The following is a 19141-nucleotide window of genomic DNA, read 5'->3' as shown; positions in this document are numbered from 1 at the left end:
TTTACATCACTTATTTCCTAATCAAACTTGTATATTTTTTAAGTTCATAATCCATTCCAGACTTCAAACTATTACACTTTCTTGGTTGCTGTTTCATTTACCAGTTGATTGCATTTAGATCACTTTATCACTTTCATACTTCATAACAGGACTATGAAAATGTAATTTGGCTACATTACTGTAAACAATAGGAAGCCTGCTAGGACTTTGTCCCCCTTTTCTATTATCAACACTTTTTCACAGCTCCCTTCATCATCGGATCCATTGGGATATTACTCCTGATTTTATGGGTTTCCATTGTAATTGCTTTATTTTGTGGTCCTTGACCCACTTTTATTTTAGATGCACACATTTTAACACTGACTTGTTAAAAGACTTATACAGAATCAAAACTAGAAAGTTAGATTTATCTGTAGCTTTCAGCAAAGAGCAGGTTGATCATGCGATTAGCTATTAAGTAAGCATATAAGAGGATTTTTTTCTTCTTCTTGAACTAAGTAAATTCAGAACAGAATAAGTAAATTCAGAACAAAATAATAGTAGAGGCGTACAACACCCAGGGGTTCTTTGGGCACCAGTGACGTGGCAAAAGTTACCCTTCCACATATTTATAGCATGTCACTTTAAAGATGGAAACAATTAACATTGTGATTACAGAACAGCCTTCTGTAATGGCAATATGCCTGGGCACTTACACCCTTAGTTTGTCTTTAACCACTTGAAAACAGTTTGACATAGAATTGGGAGACACTGGCATATTTACCATCTCATGATGTAGTGGTTATGTTGCTTAAGGAGCCCCTTCAAATCAATATTTTCATTATTACCTTGGGAAAATGAAAATTAATTGCCTTTCTGTGTCATCTAACTTGAGCGTGAATTCTTAGTGGTAAAACATATCATGTAATATAAAAAAAAATTCTGGTTATGTGCATTTCCTACCAATTCTCTCAAAGACCATGTTTATGCACATCCACCCCAAGTTTTCTTTGAGTGATAAGCATGTCTTTTGACATTCTGAGCAAAGTTAATCTGAGGTTCAGTATGTACCAATTAAAATATATTATTCCTTACTCTTGTTAATTTAAATCCATTGCTACCTGATGAGTGAGATTGACAGCCATGAAATACAGTTATGAGAGCTAAATATCAAGTAGAGTTACCATGTAACCATCAAGTAGAGCTACCATATTATATTCTGAGTGTTACATGTAGTGGGATTGTAACAATAAAAGACGTATTAGTATTATTATTTCTACTGGCATTTATATAGTCCCAACATATTAATAAGTAAATAAGTCAATCTATTACAAATGTTAAAGGGAAAAAGGTTAGTGAAGACGCTCAGATGAGCTTACACTCTTAACAATCTATTAAACAAATAGTGAGGGATGTCATCCTCCTATAGTGCATATAGTTCTCCATAGCTAATTACTTCTGAAGTAATAAAAATTCTTATATTGGATATTGGAAGTGTGTGTGTTTTTTATGTATATACCCCTTTAGCAAATCATAGCACTTGGTGCCACTGTTAAATGGTAGCTTTTGGGAAACAATTACCTTCTAATTTAAGATGATGCATTAAAAATAATACAAAACAAGTAATTGAAATAAAGTATCTGTTTAATGATCTGGGCCATGTGCAGCTCATGGCAGAGTTTTGGTTTATGCATGTGTGATTCCCAGTGTGGCCCTGTTCTGGTGTAGAGAGAGCACACTTTATTTACAACTCTGATGAGTAGGCTTAAATGTGGTGATTTGTGCAAATTGCTTAAGTTCAAAGCTACTTTAGAGCTGAGAGTGGGCTCCAAGTGTGCTATGTACCATCATCTTTGCAGTTATAAAATGTTGTGATTGTGCTTTGAATGACACTTTTAGCTTCTAATATATATGAAGAAAGGCTTAATAGATTGAGTGTCACGCTGAACCTACTTGTTTCCTGTAAATGGTCTTAAAGGGACACTATAGTCACCGGAACAACTTTAGCTTAATGAAGCAGTTTTGATGTATAGAACATGCCCCTGCAGCCTCACTGCTCAATCCTCTGCCATTTAGGAGTTAAATCCCTTTGTTTATGAACCCTAGTCACACCTCCCTGCATGTGACTTGCACAGCCTTCCATAAACACTTCCTGTAAAGAGAGCCCTATTTAGGCTTTCTTTATTGCAAGTTCTGTTTAATTAAGATTTTCTTATCCCCTGCTATGTTAATAGCTTACTAGACCCTGCAAGAGCCTCCTGTATGTGATTAAAGTTCAATTTAGAGATTGAGATACAATTATTTAAGGTAAACTACATCTGTTTGAAAGTGAAACCAGTTTTTTTTTTCATGCAGGCTCTGTCAATCATAGCCAGGGGAGGTGTGGCTAGGGCTGCATAAACAGAAACAAAGTGATTTAATTCCTAAATGACAGTGAACTGAGCAGTGAAGTTGCAGGGGAATGATCTATACACTAAAACTGCTTTATTTAGCTAAAGTAATTTAGGTGACTATAGTGTTCCTTTAAGGGTCTCTCTATAACATGATCTGTGTGTACATAATGTTATATTCCATGGGTTTGAGACATTATGCACCAAACTGAGATGTGTCTCCATTCTGTAGGTTCCTGGACTATCTTTCGGATCTCTGTGTATCCAACCACATTGCCATTCCAGTAACTCAGGAGCTTATATGTAAATGCGTCTTGGATCCCAAGAACAGCGATATTTTAATAAAGACAGAGTAAGTATACTGTTCTGTGTTTTGCAGCTATCTTCTTGTTTACAGTAACTTAATTGTTTTTTCCTTGTAGGATGTATAAATTGTAATTCAGTTCATCACTAGGCCTCCTGTAGTTTTCAGTGGCAGTGTTTATCCCAGCTATAAGGTTGTTTAGCTTTCTACAGAAATGTGTACCATCTTAACCCCTTAAGGACCACACTTCTGGAATAAAAGGGAATCATGACATGTCACACATGTCATGTGTCCTTAAGGGGTTAAATTAGCCTAATTCGCTAAACTCTTTTTGTTTGAGCAGAGCCATAGAACTATTGTGCAAATAGGATAATGTGCTTATTTATTTAAGTTAAACATATATTATTATTATTATTATTACTTATTCAGAAGTCTTAGTGCAGCTAAATGTTATGTTACGTACAGCTGTTTAATTAGAACAGAAAATGAACATACTGCACACATATTGGAGCCTTGAAGAGTGTTACTGAGCTTTAGTGAATGTTGATGACCAGATTTAATTTCTGTAAGTGTAAGTGTAAGTGTAGAAAAGTTAAATTGACTATTTATCCACAGGTTAAGGCCAGTGAAAGAGATGTCTCAGTCCCCAGAATATATGGGTTTGGAATTCTCTGAGGAAGAAGTGTGGCTGACATGGACAGATAAAAATAACGACTCCCATGAAAAGAGCATACGACAGTTATCTCAGGAAGCGCGGGCTGGGAATGCTCATGATGAGAATGTACTTACCTACTACAGGTAAATAATGCACATGTATTCCATGTTTTAGGGAACTAGCAATGTCCAAATAAAAAAAAAATTACTACACTATTTAGTAAATATACACTCAATTACGATATTTGTGCATTTAAATAAGCAGTTTTTTAAAAATAAAATTGGGTTTATATCTAACAGCTTGCAAAAGCCGCAGATATCTTGTCTGCAAACTTTGCAAGTCCTCCCCTTCTTCCCCAGTCCAGACGTTCCATGGCTGTCCAATTACAGACTTCCCAAGCAACTCAATGACTTTTCAAGACAGGTGCTCTGGGCAATTGCCTGCCTCTTGAGTTTAGCTCTACTGATGAACTGATAGGATTTCTATTAAAATTTGCACTTTTTGTAAAATGAAGCAAGAGGACACACTTTTAAGACATATAGCACTTCAGCTAGCTTAAAGAAACACTCCAGACAAACCTAGCACTGTAGCTTCTTCCACCCCCGCACTGTAAGGGTTAATAAAACCTGACTGTACTTACCTGATTCCAGCGCCGATGTCCATCAGAACTGGATTGGTGCTCCGCCCCCTCTGACATAACCTGACAGTGGCGCTATTGCAGTGAACACATTTGGCCCTTCTCAAAGGAAAGCATGGATGTTTTATTTGGTCACTCCTCTATCCTCCTTGACCTGTCTGTGGCTTTGATCATCAACAGCTTCTTCTCATCCTCCTTGCGCTCTCCTGGTGCTACTCCTACCTCTCCCAGCGCTCTTTCAGTGTTTCTTTCTCTGGCTCTGCTTCTTCTCCCCAACTCCTCTCTGTTGGTGTCCCCCAAGGTTCAGTCCTTGGTCCCCTACTGTTCTCTATCTATACTATCTCCCATGGTAAACTCATTTTAGCCCTTTGGCTTCCAATATCATTTCTATGCGGATGACACGCAAATCTACCTGTCCTCTCCTGATCTCTCCACGTCCCTCTTGACTAGTGCCTCTCTACTATTTCTAACTGGATGGCTGCCTACTTCCTTAAACTCAACTTGACCAAAACTGAAATTCTGGTCTTTCCTCCCTCAAGTGTTGCTACTCCTGTGTCTCCCTCCAAGTCAACGGTGCTACCATCAGCTCCACTATGCAGGCTCGCTGCCTTGGTGTTCTCTTTGACTCCGACCTATCGCCAAATCCTGTTGTTTCCATCTCAAAAACATTGCACGCATCTGACCCTACTTATCGCCAGATGCGACTAAGGTGCTGGTCCATTCCATGGTCCTTTCTCACCTTGACTACTGTAATCCGCTTCTCAGTGGTCTTACATGCTCCCAACTTGCGCTGTTACAGTCCATAATGAATGCGGCGGCGAGGCTCATTTTCCTGTCTGCCCGAACCTCCCATGCCTCACCCTCCTGTCAGTCCCTACATTGGCTTCCTGTAAGATATAGGGCTCAATTTAAAATTCTGGTTCGTACTTTCAAATCTCTACATAATGTTGCTCCCACCTATCTATCCTCCCTAATACATAAGTATGTCCCGTCTAGGCCCTTACGCTCTGCTGAAGACTTACGTCTATATTTTGTCCGTACTCCCACCTCTGATGCTCGCCTTTAAGTCTTGTCGAGGGCTGCACCGTTCCTGTGGAACTCACTTCCCTCCTCTGTTAGATGCTTACCCAGTCACCACTCTTTCAAAAAACCCACTTCTTCATAAAAGCGTATCAATTAAACTCCCGACTGATTCCTCTCTTGCAACTGTCATTAGTCTAATACCTTTTGTGTCACTTTACCCCACTCCCTCTAGCATTTAAGCTCTGTTCCTGTGTGTCCAACTTGTCTGGTTACAACTACATGTCTGTTTGTCCACCCATTGTAAAGCAATGTGGAATTTGTTGGCGCTATATAAATAATAACATAATAATAATTTGAAACCATTATAGGAAGTCTTAACCCTGCAATGGAATTATTGCAGTTTCTCAAAAACTGCAATAATTACAATTGTAGGGTTAAGGGGATAGTGTCACTGCACCCAGACCACTTCAATGAGCTGAAGTCAACTGGGTGCCGATAGAGTCCCTTCAAGTGCTTTAGTGGTCCTAAGTGTCCCTTTAACTTGTGATCATGACTGAATTTAGGATGTATTTTGCTTACCATTCCATTTTGCTTTACTTTCACCCTCAAAATGTTCTCATTTCTCTGCCATCTGACTCATTTATTTAATTTACCTATGCTTTTCTGTAATTTTCCTTAAAGCCTTAATCTTTTTCACTTAAGTCCTAATTCCCTACCATTTAAAAATACTATTTATATTTCTTTGTTATGTATGTAAATTAAATGTTTTGATTATTTTCCAATTCAGGTACCAGCTAAAGCTTTTTGCCCGAATGTGTTTGGACCGTCAGTACCTTGCTATACATGAGATATCAAAGCAGTTGGGTATTGATCTCATCTTCCTCTGCATGGCTGATGAGATGTTGCCATTTGACATCAGAGCTTCTTTCTGTCACCTCATGTTGCACGTCCATGTTGACAGGGACCCGCAAGAACTAGTTACTCCAGTCAAGTTTGCCCGTTTGTGGACTGAAATTCCCACAGCCATCACTATCAAAGAGTAAGGAGTCATAAATAATCATGCACTTATTTTTTTCTACAACTAGATGTTGAAATTATAGCATACGTCATTGTTATAAGCTTCTTCTTCAGTTGAGTTAGAAAACAGCATGCAATGTGTACTAATGGAATTGTGATATGCTTCTTCACTTTGTCAGAGTGTCAGTAATTAAACTCCTGCAACTTCAAAAAATCATATCTTCATCTATGCAGGAGAATGATCTCCAATATCTCCATCTCCTTTCCTCTAGTTATGACTCGAATGACTCGAGGGATGATAAGAAGAATAAGTTCTCTAGCACCATGGAATTTGTGGAAGATTATCTAAACAATGTTGTCAGTGACTCCATGCCGTTCGCTAACGAAGAGAAGAACAAGTTAACATTTGAAGTAGGGATAAGACACGCTATATTTAATCTGATTCCCCATTCCATAGTAAGAAATACGTGTATAGTTATTCACTTTGACAATCCCTGGAATTGCCCAGGGATTGTCAAAGCTTTGGCAAAATATGTGATTTAAAAAATATATGCTATATTTGCTTTTTTTTTTATTCTAGATTGGCTATTTTGACTTACAAATTTAAATTCTCTGGCCAATTCCAAGCTTATTATAAAATTATGTAGGTCTCTTTGGAGATCAAATGAAAACATTATTTATATATAATGAAAAAACATGGTCAGGTTTATTCACTAAACTGAAGACTGACTAGAATTAAAAGTAAATTTTAGAGTTGCCAGAACTGGAAACATAGCTGACTTTGAGAATGTTTTCAAGTTCAGTTTATTTGGCCTTAAATTATAAATTTACTTTGAATTCCAGACAATTCTCACTTTAGTGAGTTAAACCCTGTATGATTACCTACATTGTAAATTATTGCTTTCTTGCAGGTGGTGAGTCTAGCACGGCATCTAATTTACTTTGGATTCTATAGCTTCAGTGAACTTCTACGGCTTACACGGACTCTGCTTGGGATTATAGATTGTGTTCAGAACCCACAGGCCATGCTGCTACAAGCCATGTACAATGAGGATGGAACAGGTATCCAAATGGAAAACACATTCATGGACCATGTTGTTATAAGATGTTGCATTACTAGCTAGATACATAATACCTACCGCCATACCTCTAGATCTTTTCTTAATGTGTGAGATACCTGATGTATCTGATGTAGGCAATGACTAGTTGACTGTAGCATTTGCTATGTAATGTTACCTTTGTTTCTTCTCATTGCCTTTTCTTTCTATTGTTTCTCTTCTACTTATTTTTGCATAGTAGTTTGTAGATTTTTAAACAACCTGTTAACGATATACATGTAAAATTCGTGTTCAGATATTCATGTAAAATGTTTCCCATTACTTCATGAAAATTTTATTGGGATGTAATAAGATTTGTCTAATCTTGAAATGTTCTGTAACGTCTATATTCTGTCCGTACCTCTGAGGTCAGTGTTGAATAGGTATTTTTTTTAAATGTTGTCATAAACTTTTCAAAAGGACGCCTCTTTTTTTAGCAGTTTGTTTTTGGCATGAGAAAATCGGAATACAAGATTAAATCACTTGGGATTTGTACTGAATTTGACAAACTATTTACTAGTACTTGAATGCAGAAATTCTACATACATCATGTTTGGGGCACAGTTTATGTCAAAAGTAGATATTTTTCTGCACTCATCAACCAATTACACTTTTGCTGAAGCTGACTTTGCTTTGTGTAAATTTATCTAGGCTCTGGTGATAAAGTTCATTTTTGTCATACCTATTCATATTATTTCACTGCTATTTTAGGAAAAAATGTCAGGAGATCCATTCAAGGAGTAGGTCATATGATGTCTACAATGGTGCTTAATCGCAAGCAATCGGTGTTCAGCCCCAACCAGACTCTAAACTCTGAAACCAGTCAGGAAGCTCCAGTTAAAAGAAAGAATGCAGATACAGAGAATATTACTGTAATGGAAACAAAGCTAAAGATACTGGAAATCCTACAGGTAGGGAAAGCACCTTATAGCAGAAAGAAGTAGGGCTACTGTAAGTGCTATAGCAGAATTAGCGGCCAGTGCTAACTGTATTGCTTGGAATGTATTTGTTAATGATTTCTTATAAGTAAATCTGCATAGTTGTGTGGAAATCTATAAATTAAGTGTTTTTAGTCATTTTGAATATTTGAATATTTTTTTGAAATTCACATTGCCTCCTACTAATTAACCGTTTGTGTGCATTTACAGTTTATCCTAAATGTGAGATTGGACTACAGGATATCATATCTTCTCTCTGTCTTCAAAAAAGAATTTGTAGAAGTGTTTCCCATGCAGGACAGTGCGGCAGATGGAACAGCTCCAGCATTTGATTCAACAAGTAAGGACTTTGCATTCTAGAACTTTAATATAATGTAACCTGTTCGTGCACATAACAAATATTTATACATCGTGATCCCTCTAGAATGTAAGCTCATTGAACAGGGCCCTCCACCTCTCTGTTCCTGTACGTCGAGTTGTCTGGTTACAATTAAATGTCTGTTAGTCCACCCTTTGTACAGCGCTACAGAATTTGCTGGCGCTATGTAAATAATAAAATAATAATAATATCTGATTGAAAATGCAACCGTTTCTTTTAATGTGGGTGTCACAGTCAGGAGTGTTGTGACTGGGGCTGCATAAACAGTGATTGAACTGCTAAAGAGCAGATACTTCAGTAGTATGACTGCAGGGGCATGGTTGATATACTAAAATTGCTTCATTATGCTAAAGTTGTTTTGGTACTTTTAATTGTTTGTTTGTTGTTTGTTGTTTTGGTATCCTTTTAATTCATATTAACACTTATTTTATTTAACGCTGTTGGTCATGTAACTGAAAATGTACTGTATAGTTCATATATTTTGTTTTACTCATGTTGCAGATGCTACCTTAAACCTAGAGCGCATAGGGGAACAGGCAGAAGCTATGTTTGGTGTAGGGTAAGTGTGTTAGGTCAGTTTTCTTCATCAAAGCCAGGGACTTTTTTAAGTTCCTGGTTAGGTCATTGTGAGTACCTTGTTTGTAAGAATATGGAGCAGTGAATCCAGATCTATGGACCTTCGAAGAATGATTTTGTTATGTTCCCATGCAGGAAGAATACAAGCATGCTTGAAGTGGACGATGAAGGAGGACGGATGTTTCTGCGAGTTCTTATTCATCTGACAATGAATGACTACCCAGCTCTCATCTCCGGCTCTTTACAGCTTCTTTTTAAACACTTCAGCCAGAGACAGGAGGTCTTACACACCTTTAAACAGGTATTACATATATTATGGAATAGCAAAATGGGATAATGAAAAGAGCAAATTAGGTGAGAGGGAAAAGAGATTTTCAGGGAGTTTAAAAAATAATATAGACAACATTGTGAAGACTAAAGGATTGATGAATAAACAATGAAAACAAGGAATCAGTTTCTGAGATTAAGGATAAAAAAAATTTAAATTGGGGCCGGTTCATTAATGTACCTCTTTTTTTTAACAAATTATGAACTTTAGCACTTGCCTCCCTTCAGGTTCAACTGCTTATCTCTACTCAAGATGTTGACAATTACAAGGTCATTAAGTCTGAGCTTGACAGACTAAGAACTATGGTGGAGAAATCAGAGCTTTGGGTGGACAAGAAAGTGAGCTCCGGTAGTAGCAGCACAGCAGATGGGAACAAAAAGGAGAAAAAAGAGGTAAAAGAAATTTTAATTTAGGGTACCTCCGTTTTCCAATTTGGTATAAAATGTTATGATAACTGTTGCTTTTTTCACATATTTAGCTGAAAATATAATTCGCTCTTTCTTTTTCTCTTTCAGCACGTGGAGAATGAGGAAGGGTCTGGAAAACCAGATACTGAGAAGAGCAGTGAGAATTACCAAATAGTGAAAGGGGTGAGGTTTTATTAATCTCTATACGTAGACAAGGTCCGTACGTCTGGGTTATCATCTTGTGCCCAGATTAAGGATTTTTACAATTGAGCCAATATTAAAAGTGGCTACATTATATATACTAATATGTGTAAATGCCAAATAAGATGTATACATTTGTATATATTGAAGTATATTGAGTTTGCTTATTTTGAACTTTAGCCATTGAGTAATTTATTTTGTCATACCTTTGTTTAGATCTTGGAGAGACTTAACAAGATGTGTGGTGTTGGAGAGCAGGTTCGCAAGAAGCAGCAGCGGCTATTAAAAAATTTAGATGCTCACAAAGTTATGCTGGATCTACTCCAAATCCCATATGAAAAGGTAAGGTCAACGATTTAGGATTGTTGAACATCTAAATTCACATGGATTTCAAGATCAGAGACAATATGGGTTTACTTCAGGGAGATCATGCCAAACTAATCTAATTGATTTTTTTGATTGTGTAACTAAAATAATAGATCGGGGTGGTGCAGTAGACATTGCTTACCTAGATTTCAGTTAGGCTTTGGACACTGTTCCACATAGGAGGCTCATCAATAACTCCAATCTTTAAGTTTGGATGTTGAATGGGTTAGGCAGTGGTTAAATGACAGGCAACAGAGGGTTGTAGTCAACAGAGTATATTCGAAGCAAGATCTAGTTACCAGTGGGGTACCTCAGGGATCTGTACTTGGATCCATTCTCTTTAATATTTGTATTAGTGATATTGCAGAAGGTCTTGATGGTAAGGTATGTCTTTTTGCTGATGATACTAAAATTTGCAACAGGGTTGATGTTTCCGGAGAGATAAGTCAAATGGAAAATGATTTAGAAAAATTAGAAAAATGGTCAGAGCTGTGGCAACTGACATTTAATGTGGGTAAGTGCAAGATAATGCACCTTGGATGTAAAAACCCAAGGGCAGAGTACAGAATATTTGATACCCTACTAACCTCAACATCTAATTATTTCAGATGACTTAAAGGTAGGAAGACAATGTAATAGAGCAGATGGAAATGCTAGCAGAATGCTTGGTTGTATGGGGAGAGGTATTAGCAGTAGAAAGAGAGTGCTAACGCCATTGTACAGAGCACTGGTGAGACCTTACTTGGAGTATTGTACACAGTACTGGAACTTAACATGTATAGCTTGGACTAAAGACTAGACAGGGGGGATATAATAGAAACATTTAAATACATAAAGGGAATCAACACAGTAAAGGAGGAGACTATATTTAAAAGAAGGAGAACTACCACAACAAGAGGACATAGTATTAAATTAGAGGGTCAAATGTTTAAAAATAATATCAGGAAGTATTACTTTACTGAGAGGGTAGTGGATGCATGGAATAGCTTTCCAGCGGAAGTGGTAGAGGTTAACACAGTGAGGGTTTAAGCATGCATGGGATAGGCATAAGGCTATCCTAGACTTAAGATAAGGCCAGGGACTAATTAAAAGTATTTTGAAATATTGGGCAGACTAGATGGGTCGAATGGTACTTATCTGCCGTCACATTCTATGTTTCTATGTTGTAGAATTAAAGATTTCTCAGGTAAGCTAAACTTTCACTCAGAAGAAGTTAAAATCACATTAAACAGTCATTGCTGACTTTGAAATTAATTTCAAGTCTCGGGTTATTGATAAAACAATTCTTAAGTGTCCATGAAGACTGATATATTGTCATATGTTAAAAAGGGACTTTTTTCCTAATAAACACCTCTGGGCTTTGGGTCTATAGATTGCCTGCATATTATAAATGGGGCATTTCCTCTACAAAATGAATATTGATTTCACACGAATGACTAATCTGCATCAAACAAGAGCACAAATCCCTAAGGTAAAATGGTCAAGGCTCAGTTATTGACCATTTTTTTTATGATTGTGCTATATTTTTGCATTGCAAATTATATCAAATCTTTATCATATTAGAATCATAAAATATTTATTAAAAGCCTATTTTTATTTAGTGTATTAAAATGGGGGCGCTGTATTTTTCTATTAAGAGCAAACTTAATTTTATATTTTCAATACACAGACCAACAAACTACTGCATTTTTAATAATGTACAGTGGGCATGTATATATTGTGTGTGTAGGTGAATGTGTGTGTATGTATATATACATATATATATGTATATACACACACACACATGTCTTATATATCTATATATACAATTGTTTACTTTGACAACATTTATTTATTTATTTATTTATTATTGCCATTTATATAGCGCCAACAGATTCCGTAGCGCTTTACAATATTATGAGAGGGGGATTTAACTATAAATAGGACAATTACAAATAAACTTACAGGAACAATAGGTTGAAGAGGACCCTGCTCAAACGAGCTTACATTCTATAGGAGGTGGGGTGTAAAACACATTAGGACAGGAATTTACAATCAAATAAGGTGGGCTGCCCTTTAGGAGAGGGCAAGAGACAGGTATGTGAGGTAAGGGTTAGTCTTGGAGGCCATAAGCTTTTCTAAAGAGATGGGTTTTAAGGCACTTCTTAAAAGATGCAAGACTAGGGGAGAGTCTGATGGCGGTAGGCAGGCTATTTTATAGGAAGGGAGCCGCCCGTGAGAAGTCCTGCAAGCGCGAGTTGGCCGTACGAGTGCGGACAACGGACAGCAGGTGGTCACGGGCAGAACGGAGAGACCGAGAAGGGACATACCTATGGATCTGTGAGGAGATATAAGAGGGGCTAGAGTTGTTCAGTGCTTTATAGGTGTGAGTTAGTACCTTGAATTGACTCCTATAGCATACAGGAAGCCAATGTAAGGACTGGCAGAGGGGTGAGGTGTGAGAGAAACGACTAGAGAGGAAAATCAATCTAGCAGCAGCATTCATTACGGACTGTAAGGGTGCAGTACGGCTATTGGGAAGACCAATCAGGAGAGGGTTACAATAATCCATGCGGGAAATTACTAGAGCATGGACAAGCTCCTTGGTAGTATCTGGTGCAAGAAAGGGGCGGATGCGGGCTGTGTTTTTAAGATGGAATCTACAGGATTTGGCAACATGCTGGATGTGAGGCTCAAAGGTGAGACCAGAGTCAAGTATGACGCCAAGACAGCGCGCTTGCAAGGATGGACTAATGTTGGTACCACAAACTTGGAGGGAGAGCGAAAGATGAGGATCAGTATTAGGAGGAGGAAAGACAAGGAGCTCAGTTTTTGAGAGATTGAGTTTCAGAAAGCGGGAGGACATCCAGTCAGAGATGGAAGAAAGGCAAGCAGTGACACGTTGCAGGACGGCAGGGGAGAGGTCCGGGGAGGAGAGATATAGCTGGGTGTCATCAGCATACAGGTGGTAGTGAAATCCAAAAGAGGTAATAAGTTTACCAAGAGAGGCAGTATAAAGAGAAAATAGAAGGGGACCAAGGACGGAGCCTTGGGGAACGCCAACCGAGACAGGGCAAGGGGAGGAGGCATCATTAGAAAAGGAGACACTGAATGAGCGTTGGGAGAGATAAGAGGAAAACCATGAGAGGACAGAGTCACAGAGACCAAGTGATTGAAGAGTTTGAAGAAGGAGAGCATGATCAACGGTGTCAAAGGCCGCTGAGAGGTCAAGAAGAATTTGTATGGAGTAGTGGCCTTTGGATTTAGCTGCGATTAGGTCGTTAGTAACTTTGATAAGGGCAGTCTCTGTAGAGTGGAGAGGGCGGAAGCCAGATTGAAGGGGGTCAAGGAGAGAGTTGGAATTGAGGAAATGAGACACACGGGTAAAGACAAGTCATTTAAATGTACTATTATAATGATTACCTTACAAACCAAAACTACTTACGTTTAGCTGACTAGGGTATTTCGTGGTTAAAAAATTTCATCACTCTTGCTTGCAGTGTGTAGTCGAGACATTTTAAAATGTTTAAAATTTAATATATAGCTTACTGGGTGCTCTGTTTTCTCAATTTCCTAAGGCTTCCTTTCCCGAAATGAGCAACAAATTATAAATTGGACATTTTCTTCCAAATTATTCTTCATTGAAATGCAATTGCTCCTGAAACCAAAAATTAGTTTTGCAGGACCCAGGGCCAGGGAATACATTGATTTGTTATCCAGAGAGCAAATAATTGTATTTGTATGGTTCACTATTAAGTACAGAGTTGATAATTACAATGAACATGTCATGAATGATATTGTGGCTATATTTTCTAGGCACTGTTAATCAGCCTCTTATCTCTGTGTGTTGATTAATTAAGCATGCCTATAGATTGGTTGTGCAAATAATTAAGATTCTTCTCCTTTTGTAATTGTTTTGAACATGCTGTATGCATTATAGTTACAAATATTGCACATTTACTGTTCAGATTGTATATTCATGCATTGTATACATTTTGTCACAACCACATTTTGTTATATTTTAAGGGGTGGATGTTTTCAAAACATGTGAATGCTTTCTGTTCCCATAGGGAGATACTAAAATGAAGGAAATCTTGAAATACACTCATCACTTTCTGCAGAAGTTTTGTGCTGGAAACCCAGAAAACCAGGCTCTCCTACACAAGCATTTGTCCCTGTTTTTAAGTCCTGGTGTAAGTAATAGACACAGACAGTATCTATCTATCTATCTATCTATCTATCTATCTATGTATGTCAGCTATTATATCATGCTCGGATTGGTTGGTAAATCTGTGAATTGCCAATGCAGTCTGAATTTTGTCATTTTCACTGGATTTTTTTCCATGCGGACAAAATTTGGTGTTTAGTGAATAACCCTAATATAGATAAAATGAAGGTTGCCTCCTATATGTCCTTTCTAGTATCACTTTCTTAGAACGTATGGTGGTCAGCCTTATTACATAAGTCTATGTAAGTCTATTATCCCCATTCCCAAATGTTGCACTTATAGAAACGGATTTACATTTAAGCTATGTTTGCTGCATAACATACTGTATATGAAGTGCTGGGAGTTGCAGTTGCATTGTCTGAAGTTGTTACTCATAACTATGTTGTTTATACCTGCAGCTCTTGGAGGCTGAAACCATGCACCATATCTTCCTGAATAACTACCTGCTCTGCTCTGAAATCCACGAGACCGTTCTTCAACATTTCATCCACTGCCTGGCCACTCATGGGAGACATGTCCAATATCTGTACTTCTTGAACACTATCATCAAAGCTGAGGGCAAATATATTAAAAAGTGTCAGGACATGATCATGACAGAGGTAGGTTTTTAAAGTAAATCAGTATGACTGCAAGCCCTGCAGAGCTATAAAATATAATGAAGTTAGAAACAAGTGGGGAAAACAGTCAGCGTTACCTACAAGAAGTAAAATGTAATGAGAACTATACTTAATAGAGTGTACAGTGTAAAAGAAGACAAAGTTGGCATTGAAGTTAACAGTTACTAGTAAGAGACTTGTGGCCTTATACAGGTGAGTTGTCAAAATGTTTTGTGTAAAGTGTATTGTGGTAATGTAGAGACAGAACAAAGGATTAGAGTTTGTATATCAATCTCCTCATCCTGTAACTCTCTGTATAGTGTTATATTGCCACACTCCAATAATATGTGAGCAGTTAGAGTCTAAATAGATAGTAATCACAGCAGTGGATGGACCAAGATATTGTACATTAATTCATTCACCTCATCACACACATAGAAAAGTGTACAAGGTTCTACATTCTTTTTTTTATGCAGATTTCTACAAATACATGTTTAATATAGAGTTCTGTTTTACTTGGACCTTCAGCTGCCATACTTATGGTAAAAGACAAGCTTAGAACTGCTAGGCTCGGCAACCACTCTTGCTTTTTCATCCCCTTTTCTGTTGTGGCTTGTTAAAATATAATTTAAGGTAAAATTAATCTTATCTGTGTATTATCTTATCTGTGCATCTGCATTTGCAACATGGTAAATATTTGTCCATTCCTCTACAGCTGACCAATGCTGGAGACGATGTTGTAGTTTTCTACAATGATAAAGCATCATTTGCATTAATGTTGGAAATGATGGCTGCAGCCCGTGAAGGGGTGGAAGAGAATAGTCCTCTGATGTATCATATTACACTTGTTGATCTCCTGGCTGCCTGTGCAGAGGGAAAAAATGTGTATACCGAAATCAAATGCACATCTTTACTACCTCTGGAGGATGTGGTTCGGGTAGTGACTCATGAAGACTGCATCACGGAGGTCAGTGTAATTCATAAGAGTTCAATTCAGTAAAACATATACAACTGATATAACTGATATTCAGTTTCCTCACCTACACCTACACGGATGTTCCCCCTAAATTTATAGCATGCTCCTCCAGCTGTTTAAAATTCTCTATCACTTACCTCTTCATTCCCTCTATATTCTACCAATAGCTGCAAATTTCTGTTTCATTATTTAGCCATCACTTCCAAATTTCCCCTGCCACCTCTTGTCTCAAATCCCCACGGTATCCTTTAGATTGTAAGCTCACGGGCTATCTATCTATGCACTTTGTATTAAAGAGCTTAAATGGCAAGATTTCAGCTTACGGGCAGGGCCCTCTCTACCTTTTGTATTTGTCTGTGTATTTTGTATGTTCTCCACTAATTGTACAGCGCTGCGAAATCTGTTGGCGCTTTATAAATACCAGTAATAAATAAATAAATGTATTTGTGCATTTAATCATAAAGGGTTACTCCAACCAACCAAAAAAGTTTTCATAAAACACTGTTTTTTTGTTAGTCTAAACCTTGCTGTGCTGCTCCATCCCCCAAATTAAAATACAAATAAGCAATCCATAAAATAAAACATAAACTTACATAAACATTCTAGCACAGAGACCAAGGCCGTGCCGCTATGGGGCGCCTGCCAGAAGTGGAGTTACACATCCTGTAGCAGAGGGGTTAAACTCATAGAGTAACACTGCACATATAGACTCCAGGCACCATGACTTAAATTGTTTGAATTTCAAATTTAAGGTAAAAATAGGTGAAAGGGAAAAATTCTAAAGATCAGCTATATTTTCAGTTTGACTATTTTTAAATTAAAGGGTCACTCCAAGCTCCATGACCAGTTCATATGATTTGAAGTGCCCATAGTGCCCGAAGTCTGTATGTGCAGCCTTTCATAGTGAATATGGACATGGTCCCTCTACTGATATGGACATTAATCCCTCGTGTTAACTCCACTTCCAGCTGCATCACCGTGGCACCTTTAAACAAGAGTTCCGGGCTGGCTAATATTAACTCTGTGCATATTGGATGTTTGATGTCAGCATGCAAGACATGCTAGTGACAAGCGTCCAATAGAGATATTAACCCCCCTTCAAGCAGCACATGTCTTTCCCCGCATCCCTCCCTCAGCAGCTCGGGGGACTGATGTCAATAGAGGGAGACTAGGCTTAACGGAGAACTTGGCTTGTGCTCTGGAACAGAGGTAAGTCAATGCTTTATTTATTTATTTTTTAACTTTGGTTGGAGTAACCCTTTCCATTTTAAATTCACTATTCACTTTGAATTCTCATTTTAGTAAATTACCTTGAATATGTGGATTGAGCATTGTTAAATTGCATGGGCTTTACACAACAATTCACATGGTTGCACTAAAATCAATAATACCTGACTGCCCAAACAATTTTATTTATTATATTATCTGTTACAGGTGAAAATATCCTATGTGAACTTTGTGAACCATTGCTACGTGGACACTGAAGTGGAAATGAAAGAGATTTACACCAGTAACCACATTTGGATGCTGTTTGAGAACTTTATCCTTGATATGGCTCGTGTAAGTGGGAGGCATTCATGTTCTGTTGAAACACCTGCACATTGGAGATAAATCGATATATCATTGTTAATCATATGAGCCATTAGTGATATAAATTGTTTGGTGTATGTAAACCTTTTTTCATATGTGTTGATATGTAAATATGCATATGTATATTATCCTTGTGTTACATCCCTGACTGGTTTACTCTGTTTGAGTATGCACTTGTTTTGGTGAGTGTTTATTTGTTCATATAATTTAATCCAACCTAATATTATTTATCTGTGCAGGTATGTAACAAACGAGAGAAGAGGCTGCCAGATCCTATCCTGGAAAAATATGTTCTCACTGTGGTTTTGGAGACAATAAGGTCTTTCTTCAACTCCCCTTTCTCTGAGAATAGCACTTCACTTCAAGTATGCATCTAAATAATCTCCATTTATTTTATTATTAGGGAATATTATACTGCATTTTGTTACAGAAATATGGGCTAATTTGTAAGCAATAGAGATCCAACCTTGCCAACATTTTGGATTTATCTGTAGCTAGGTTGTGAATGTTTGGATAAAACTGATTGACATTTTAAACTATATCTCTTCACTGAAGGTCTATGAATTTACACAAATAACATCATGAACACATTTCACATACTTATCATATTTGTCCATTAAATAAAAGTGAACATATAGTTTTTAAAATAATCTTCTGTTTCTATCTTCCATTCTCTTAGGCAGCCTTTAATACATACATATAACCTCAAACATTTGTACATATAACATTTTTTATTACATTTCAGCGAATTGTCTCAGTAGACTATTCTAGATCTTCCTGTCTATTTATGTGGCTTGTAACCCAGATATTTTAAATCGTTTATTAGTTTACAAATTACACTAATTGGTGAATGAGAATTGTTTTGATAGTTCTGACTTATTTATACATATATCCAGGTCTTCCCCTGGATCATAAGCAGAGCTTAGAACTTACGAACTCCCAACTAGCCCTGACAAGTAGAAATTCAGCCCAGTGAGTGTGCCATTGATGCTCTATGCTTGCAGCGGCTAATACATTTTAGGTAGCCCTAGCAGCATAAGACCTGTATATGTATATAATGTGTGTGAGATTACTCTCATAACATCAAGACAAAAAGAAACAGCTAACACTGTAGTCACAGAATCTATAGTTTCTGCACATACGCCTTTTTGGTTATTGCTATCTCATCATTAGTTGCTGTGAATAAACTATGAACACAGAAAGCATGTTAAGAAGATAAATTAAATGCTAGGTTATTGGTTTTCTTGCAGACTCATCAAACCATCGTGGTTCAGCTATTACAGTCAACGACACGACTTTTGGAATGTCCATGGCTTCAACAGCAGCACAAAGGTTCAGCAGAGGCTTGTATTCGAGCGTTAGCAGTGGTTGGTAAGAGAGCCTTTCTGTAGCTTAATATTCAGTAAAAACAGTAATTTTTAAAAGTTACATTAAAACTTTAATATTAACCCAAACATTTTGCATGATCTATTTTT

At 37.4% G+C, this 19141-nt stretch overlaps 1 protein-coding gene across 2 annotated transcripts in view; it reads left to right on the top strand.

Annotated features, from left to right (window-relative positions):
- Positions 1-19141, top strand: part of ITPR3 (inositol 1,4,5-trisphosphate receptor type 3) — a 192032-nt gene that overhangs the window by 84627 nt on the left and 88264 nt on the right. For both annotated transcript variants that reach the window (XM_063453125.1, XM_063453123.1), the window contains exons 17-34: positions 2602-2721; positions 3289-3471; positions 5776-6027; positions 6278-6416; positions 6917-7067; positions 7814-8013; positions 8251-8380; positions 8921-8978; positions 9131-9296; positions 9551-9715; positions 9839-9913; positions 10148-10273; positions 14347-14469; positions 14903-15103; positions 15816-16067; positions 17511-17636; positions 17906-18031; positions 18917-19037. In XM_063453125.1, the coding sequence (XP_063309195.1) occupies positions 2602-2721; positions 3289-3471; positions 5776-6027; positions 6278-6416; positions 6917-7067; positions 7814-8013; positions 8251-8380; positions 8921-8978; positions 9131-9296; positions 9551-9715; positions 9839-9913; positions 10148-10273; positions 14347-14469; positions 14903-15103; positions 15816-16067; positions 17511-17636; positions 17906-18031; positions 18917-19037 (2714 nt within the window). The remainder of the gene's footprint in view (positions 1-2601; positions 2722-3288; positions 3472-5775; positions 6028-6277; positions 6417-6916; positions 7068-7813; positions 8014-8250; positions 8381-8920; positions 8979-9130; positions 9297-9550; positions 9716-9838; positions 9914-10147; positions 10274-14346; positions 14470-14902; positions 15104-15815; positions 16068-17510; positions 17637-17905; positions 18032-18916; positions 19038-19141) is intronic.

The sequence above is a fragment of the Pelobates fuscus genome, chromosome 1 (genome assembly GCF_036172605.1).
Source record: "Pelobates fuscus isolate aPelFus1 chromosome 1, aPelFus1.pri, whole genome shotgun sequence".
In the NCBI taxonomy this organism is placed as follows: domain Eukaryota; kingdom Metazoa; phylum Chordata; class Amphibia; order Anura; family Pelobatidae; genus Pelobates; species Pelobates fuscus.
This window is presented reverse-complemented; position numbering and strand designations above follow the sequence as displayed.